This window comes from Panulirus ornatus, chromosome 2, assembly GCF_036320965.1.
Source record: "Panulirus ornatus isolate Po-2019 chromosome 2, ASM3632096v1, whole genome shotgun sequence".
Taxonomy (NCBI): domain Eukaryota; kingdom Metazoa; phylum Arthropoda; class Malacostraca; order Decapoda; family Palinuridae; genus Panulirus; species Panulirus ornatus.
In genome coordinates this window covers 85,708,358-85,716,930 of record NC_092225.1, presented here as the reverse complement: position 1 = coordinate 85,716,930, position 8,573 = coordinate 85,708,358, and the positions used below count along the sequence as shown (strand labels likewise).

The 8,573-nt window shown below is 40.8% G+C and overlaps 1 protein-coding gene across 1 annotated transcript in view; it reads right to left on the bottom strand.

Annotated features, from left to right (window-relative positions):
- Positions 1 to 553: 553 nt before the first annotated feature.
- The window catches only part of LOC139757894 (uncharacterized), a 114,447-nt gene continuing 106,427 nt past the window's right edge, over positions 554 to 8,573 (bottom strand). Inside the window, 2 exon segments of the mRNA XM_071678822.1 lie at positions 554 to 3,370; positions 6,114 to 6,247. Of these exon segments, the coding sequence (XP_071534923.1) occupies positions 3,101 to 3,370; positions 6,114 to 6,247 (404 nt within the window). The 3' untranslated portion in view covers positions 554 to 3,100.

Genomic DNA, 8,573 nt, shown 5'->3' with positions numbered 1-8,573 from the left:
CTCCTGCAAGTTCAGGCCCCGATCACACAAAATCTTTTTCACTCCATCTTTCCACCTCCAATTTGGTCTCCCTCTTCTCCTCGTTCCCTCCACCTCCGACACATATATCCTCTTGGTCAACCTTTCCTCACTCATTCTCTCCATGTGCCCAAACCATTTCAAAACACCCTCTTCTGCTCTCTCAACCACGCTCTTTTTATTTCCACACATCTCTCTCACCCTTACGTTACTTACTCGATCAAACCACCTCACACCACACATTGTCCTCAGACATCTCATTTCCAGCACATCCATCCTCCTGCGCACAACTCTATCCATAGCCCACGCCTCGCAACCATACAACATTGTTGGAACCACTATTCCTTCAAACATACCCATTTTTGCTTTCCGAGATAATGTTCTCGACTTCCACACATTCTTCAAGGCTCCCAGAATTTTCGCCCCCTCCCCCACCCTATGGTCCACTTCTGCTTCCATGGTTCCATCCGCTGCCAGATCCACTCCCAGATATCTAAAACACTTCACTTCCTCCAGTTTTTCTCCATTCAAACTCACCTCCCAATTTACTTGACCCTCAACCCTACTGTACCTAATAACCTTGCTCTTATTCACATTTACTCTTAACTTTCTTCTTCCACACACTTTATCAAACTCCGTCACCAGCTTCTGCAGTTTCTCACATGAATCAGCCACCAGCGCTGCACATGAGTCCATCACTCCCCTGCTAGTGATTGTAGTGCAGCTTTGAAGTTGAAGAAGCCCTGTGAAATGGATACTGGGGTTATGTAATTAACTACACTTCTCTGCCACTGATTGTAGTGCAGCTTTGAAGCTGCAGAAGCCCTGTGAAGTGGACCTTGGAATTATGTAATTAACCAGTTATATTAAGGAGGGTGAAAGGCATGCATGGAATAGAATAAATCAAATCGATGTGGTGTATGGGGGGGTGACATGCTATCACTTGTCTACAAACGGCATATAAAGCAGTCAATGTAAACCAAGGAACAGTTAGTTAGTGGGGCCTCTCTGTGGATGGTAGGCTCTAGTTTCAGTACATTATACATGATAGTTTGAGAATGGATTTGTGCAAATAATATTATTGTTCATTTGTTCTTGAAGCTAGCTTGCTAGGGCAGTAAAAGCAACTGTGTAGAAAAAAAAAGAGAAAACAAAAATATATATTTTAACAAATAAGTGTGTCTTGTAGTACTGAACTACTATATATATTCATATAACAGCCTTTTTTTGTAATGTAAAAGCTGTTCTCATCCAACCCGTAATAACAACCAACACCACTAATAGAGCACACTTAAAGCGCTCTGATGACTGTAGACTGTGACATGAGAGTAAATTAACATTTGTATCTTACTATACACTGTCAAAGTTTTAACAAATTATTCATAAAATTTTAAGTATGATGGTCTTTCCACATCAATAGAGATTAATTATTGCGGTCACCTTAAGTACCATAAATAAAAGCTATCATGTAAAAAATAATCTATAACAATGGACAGCACAAAATTAACTATAAAAATGACATTCCTAGCATGTTTCCATTGCCAGTAATCTGTTCTTATTACAACCGGATTAGAGTTGCTACTGTAAGTGGTGCTGTAGAGGGATTGCATTTTGTGTGAAACACTCACAAGTTTGGAAGTCTATATTGGTATATCTGATAATCTGACGACAATTCATCACAACATCCAAACTTACCGAAAGATTTACAAGGAAGCTGGATACTTCTTTGGGTATTTTTGATTGTCCAACAACAATGAATATATAAGGATAGAGGCCAAATTACCTGTGCTTGTGCCATCAGAAAACTAGTAGCTTGCTCAATTCTGAAGGACCATACAAGCTATATGTTTCAGAATGGAGCCACTAAATGTTTTGCTGAGTTTCACATAAGGCATTATGATCCAGACCAGTGGTTATGATACAGACCAGTGGTTGACAAATAAACCTGTGATTATTTTGTGGTCACAGCAAAGTCAACATGCCAAAAAGATGACAATTTTGGAGTCTGAGTAAATGCTTAGTTTGCAATTTGTAAACCTAGGAAGTTATATTTCAAATATAGATAAAACACAACTATTTTACGTCCAGAATAACTCCATATGGCTAGATAGTGAAGCAAAAAGCAACACCAAAAGATGCCAATCACTTTTAACCCTTCAATTGTCGAGAGCTGCAAGTTCACTTGCTTGTCAGTTCAACCCCCAACCACTGGACAGCTAAAATAAGTTATCTTTCAGTGTTTGTCAAGCAGTTCTAAACTGAGGGAAACCACTTTTCACTCTTAAGAAAATTAAATTTTTATACAAAGGAACATTATCAAGCACTCTATTCTAACACTTAAGTCATCACACTGGCTTGGCGCAGTAGACACGTAGCTTGCTGGAAAGTCGATTTCCTGAATACACACACAATACTAAGATTTTCGACGATGTGAAGCAAGCTAATTGTCTAGACAGTTTTCAGTTACACACCAACAAACGACTTGACCTATGGGAAACATTTTTTTTACAGAGAAAATGTCTTAGATTATTTACATTAACATCGCAGACGTTAAAGCTCGTGGTTGGAATGGCAACACTTACGTGTGAGCAGTGCCTGGGACCTCAGAGCCAAGCATGGGGCATCAGAGACTGACTAAGGTCGTCAGACTAGGGGTACCAGAGCTCGGCTAATACATCATTATGTGGCTAAGACCCTTCAACATCAATAGGATGTAAAGTTCAGAGTGGGACTTATCCTATATGCAATTTTCTCACAGTTACTGTGGAATGTAAAGTTGGAATGTACCACCAGCCGAGGGTGGAGGAGGGAACTGCTCCCGTCACCTGCTGCCGCCCATGGATCCACTGCCTCCACCACCATTGTTACTGTTGCTGATAGTGGTAAAGGATGCTGTGTTGCTACTGCTCATGTTGCTGTTCATACTGTTACCCATGGATGTACTATTAGCCATGCTGGTGTTTACTGGCGGCACACCAAAGAAGGGTGTGGTGAAGGAGGTTGGAAAGTAAGTGTGGGTGGGCGGGACACTAGCTGTAGCCATGGTGGGCGCCGTCCCCGCCCCGGCGTACCCCTAGTCATGTCAGATGGGCGTTGGCGGCACAGTGAAATCATGGAGAGCTGAGCGGACACTGTCATATAGTGGTCGGGTGTCCTCGCAGTAGTTGTCAGTGCAGAGGGAATGGATTTTGGAGAGATAGGAGTCAAAGTTGTCATGTCCAATACGGTCATTGGTGGGCGTTGTGCCACCCCCTGGTAGTTTGACATGTTCAAGCAGGGACATGACGTTGTTCCGCAAGGATTCATAATACTCAGTCAGTTGCGCTCCCCTCTCACCAGCACCAGCCGCCTCCTGTTAACATGAAAAGATTAAAGCACATAGTTTATTTATAAATTTTTGTTACTGATGTCTTTACTGGTATCAGTACATGTTCACCACATCTTATATTACTTTCTTCATTAAAAAAAATGAATCACAACAGGATTTTGATGTTTTACATCTTCATGGGATGAAGAGCATCTTTTAACATCCACAGCAGAATTCTACACACACTGATAATTCCAGCAGTTGAAACAGCTGATCTTTGTTAAAATCCTACAAAAAAACCTTTGTAAAGAAAGTCATTACTAGCATACCAATATCCTTAAATGTTTTTTCCTGTCCTAATAATGCACAAAACAAATGGAAATTTTCAAAGAAAGTCTTGACACACTCCTTATGCAGGAAGTTTTGTATTTTTCAGAATGAATATCACTGTTATACACAGAACAGATTCACAGACAACATGACACATTTGATTTGAATGACCAAAAAGTGCACTAAAAGATCTGCCATGAAAATATAAAAAAAATCACTTTTAAACATTCTAGTCTGAATTAATTAAATGCTTATCAGATTCACTAAGTTTGATAAAGTGTGTGTGTAAGAGATACATAACTTTTTGAACTATCAATAAGTGTCTGTAGAGGAACCATCCTGTCTGTACCTATGGTTTGGGACTCCAGGTCTGCAAAATCAATTCCCATAAAAAAACTGCATACCTTTATGCACTTGAACCATGCTATGTAAATGAGAACTGAGTTAATGATTATGGATAAAGTAACAGATGTACCAATATGATCCAATAACTGTATTTGACCCATCACTTGTCTAACTATGACAAATAACGTTCATGTGCCTTGCAGGGACTGTGGAAACTAGTGAAAATGAGTGTCCATGAGCCAAAAAACTATGAAAGAGGTCAGGAACTGAAAGCTGCTGGTACTTGATTAACTAGCTGTTAGTTTACAGCTCAGCAAATGACTAATGTATGACACAGATATTGTCTATGTGTGAACTAGCATCATTATATACGATGCAATGTCTGTGTATATTTATTGTAGCGATTGTGTGTATGATCTGGAGGTTCATATGGGAACATTATTCCACAACTATCTCCTCAGATACCTGGGATACATTCACAGGATAACTGGAGTAAGCTGAACAGCTTTTAATGAAGTGCACAAACAAAACTGCTTTGGAAGCAAGCTGTGTGGGTGATGGGATGTAAGGCAAAGCTGAAATGGCACAGGGAATAGTTACTTAAAGTAATGTTGGTAGAAGAGGATGTGAGGAGAAGAGGCTCTGAGACACAAAGGTGAATGTACCCTGTGCTTCTCTTGACTGCAAGACACAGACTAAATCTAGGTGTGAGCACTCATAGATCACATCACCAAGTTAATGCTGCTTACAAAATATACTGTACAAAGGATGGAAGCTTTTATTATCCTGTCAGGAGAGAGAAACAAAAGGAAAGGGATGGTACATAATATAACTGACTGCAGATTTGAACCCTGAAAACCATCAGCTTGAGAAATGCTTTACTAAAAAATCCTTCAGCCTATATGGACTGAGCAATGAGCTATTACTAGCTAGACAAGCATTTCTATGAAGTGAGGTGTACAAATGGGAAGAGAATATTATAGTTTTTAATACACATATGCATGGGGTTAACACTGAACAGATAGGAAAACTATTTGTGAAAGAGAACAAGCTGAATTGGGAACTGTACGGTGACAGTCATGGATGAAAAGGGAAGCTTTAGGTACTGAATGCTGAGATTTCAAAGCCATTTGGAGTGACACACTCATACTAGACATCCTAAATGTGTTTCTTAAATTGATTTGCGAGTTTAGGAAGCTGGATATTACTAAGAGTAAAGTGAGGAGTGCTGTAAAGCTGGAATTATCTTCAGAAAATGTTAAGAATGACCACATAATGTGATGTGATGTTTCAATAGTCAGAATGCAACTTGGAGTACTGTACTGTGAAATCAAATATAAACGTGTAAAAGTATGGAGAGCTGGCAGTAAGATTTCATTAATGCCAATACAAAATATCTTTAGAGAGTCCAAAAGTATCGAGAAAGAGGTAAGGAGAAGGGTTCTTTCTGTGTGGTCTGTTCCATGAACATGAACAACATTAAAGACATTCTGTGGGATATTCCTAGGAAAATCTGCATGAGAACCTTCAGTATCAACGTTATCCTTCATTATTGTTGCACATGAACAATTCCTTATTGCTGTTCACAAATTCTCCCTTTCTTCTGCCATTCCTACCTAGCTGTCATTTACTACCCCTTCCTTGTTTTTATACCTATAACTTCCCTTAATGTTTAAACTTTCTGAAAATGGGTTATCAGTGTGACAATGGTCCATGTCAGGCAATGACCTGGAAAATCTAATCTTTCTTCCTTTACTGCTACTTAACTTATATCCCTTTACTTATGCACCATCACTATCAATCCCTTCCACACCATTATTTTCTCTCCCTACTATCCTTACCTATGCTTCCCATCTCTCACGACCTCTGCCTGAAACTCTTCTCCAGTGACCCTGCCTGGCATCCATTTTCAACCATCCCATTTATGACTCCCTTTCCCCATCATCCCAATCTAGCACCATCCCTTCCCATCAATGATCTCTCTTTTGCTTTTGTTTGCCAAGTCTCCCCATTTACCATCCCTCAATCCACACCAACCTTACTCAACACAACTCTCTCTTCAACCAACCACTACATCATCCACTTAAAACCTCAACTCTCCCCCAGCACTTACCTTCTGCTCGACCTTGAGCGCAGCCTCCATAGAGGATACGTCATGGCGTAATTTGTTCACGTGGGCCTCCATGGAAGCGTTCTCTTTCTGCAACTCCGAGATCTCCGAGGCCAAGCCAGTGTGGTCCTCGCCGTCTGTGGGAAAAACAGATTTGCATAATAGGCTCACATGACATGTATGTGACATATGGCACACAGTGGGTTTATGTGAGCCATATCATACTAAGCGAGAATGCAACAAACTAGTCTGGTCTCATAAGTGCTCGACAAATGTGGAGGTTGATGAACTAATTGTAACATACAGAATTGATTTTGAGCATGAAACTTTGGTGTGACAGGAAGACTAGTCGCTTTCTACGACACGCGAGGAATGCGTGGGAAGTATTCTTTCACCCCTATCCCCAGGGATAATATACATACATATATATACACATACACACACATACACACACACACGCACATATACACACACACACACATACATATATATACATGTGAAAAATGTAAGAAACAATTTAGAAAACTGAAACTTCTAGCTTGAAATGAAATGAAAAAATGAATGTCACATAATGGTTCAATATATATATATATATATTTTTTTTTTGCTTTGTCACTGTCTCCCGTGTTTGCGAGGTAGTGCAAGGAAACAGACGAAAGAAATGGCCCAACCCACCCCCATACACATGTATATACATACACGTCCACATATGCAAATATACATACCTACACAGCTTTCCATGGTTTACCCCAGACGCTTCACATGCCCTGATTCAATCCACTGACAGCACGTCAACCCCGGTATACCATATCGATCCAATTCACTCTATTCCTTGCCCTCCTTTCACCTTCCTGCATGTTCAGGCCCCGATCACACAAAATCTTTTTCATTCCATCTTTCCACCTCCAATTTGGTCTCCCACTTCTCCTCGTTCCCTCCACCTCCGACACATATATCCTCTTGGTCAATCTTTCCTCACTCATTCTCTCCATGTGCCCAAACCATTTCAAAACACCCTCTTCTGCTCTCTCAACCACGCTCTTTTTATTTCCACACATCTCTCTTACCCTTACGTTACTCGATCAAACCACCTCACACCACACATTGTCCTCAAACATCTCATTTCCAGCACATCCACCCTCCTGCGCACAACTCTATCCATAGCCCACGCCTCGCAACCATACAACATTGTTGGAACCACTATTCCTTCAAACATACCCATTTTTGCTTTCCGAGATAATGTTCTCGACTTCCACACATTCTTCAAGGCTCCCAGGATTTTCGCCCCCTCCCCCACCCTATGATTCACTTCCGCTTCCATGGTTCCATCCACTGCTAGATCCACTCCCAGATATCTAAAACACTTTACTTCCTCCAGTTTTTCTCCATTCAAACTTACCTCCCAATTGACTTGACCCTCAACCCTACTGTACCTAATTACCTTGCTCTTATTCACATTTACTCTTAACTTTCTTCTTTCACACACTTTACCAAACTCAGTCACCAGCTTCTGCAGTTTCTCACATGAATCAGCCACCAGCGCTGTATCATCAGCGAACAACAACTGACTCACTTCCCAAGCTCTCTCATCCACAACAGACTTCATACTTGCCCCTCTTTCGAAAACTCTTGCATTCACCTCCCTAACAACCCCATCCATAAACAAATTAAACAACCATGGAGACATCATACACCCCTGCCGCAAACCTACATTCACTGAGAACCAATCACTTTCCTCTCTTCCTACACGTACACATGCCTTACATCCTCGATAAAAACTTTTCACTGCTTCTAACAACTTGCCTCCCACATCATATATTATTCTTAATACCTTCCACAGAGCATCTCTATCAACTCTATCATATGCCTTCTCCAGATCCATAAATGCTACATATAAATCCATTTGCTTTTCTAAGTATTTCTCACATACATTCTTCAAAGCAAACACCTGATCCACACATCCTCTACCACTTCTGAAACCACACTGCTCTTCCCCAATCTGATGCTCTGTACATGCCTTCACCCTCTCAATCAATATCCTCCCATATAATTTACCAGGAATACTCAACAAACTTATACCTCTGTAATTTGAGCACTCACTCTTATCCCCTTTGCCTTTGTACAATGGCACTATGCACGCATTCCGCCAATCCGCCAATCCTCAGGCACCTCACCATGAGTCATACATACATTAAATAACCTTACCAACCAGTCAATAATACAGTCGCCCCCTTTTTTAGTAAATTCCACTGCAATACCATCCAAACCTGCTGCCTTGCCGGCTTTCATCTTCCGCAAAGCTTTTACTACCTCTTCTCTGTTTACCAAATCATTTTCCCTAACCCTCTCACTTTGCACACCACCTCGACCAAAACACCCTATATCTGCCACTCTATCATCAAACACATTCAACAAACCTTCAAAATACTCACTCCATCTCCTTCTCACATCACCACTACTTGT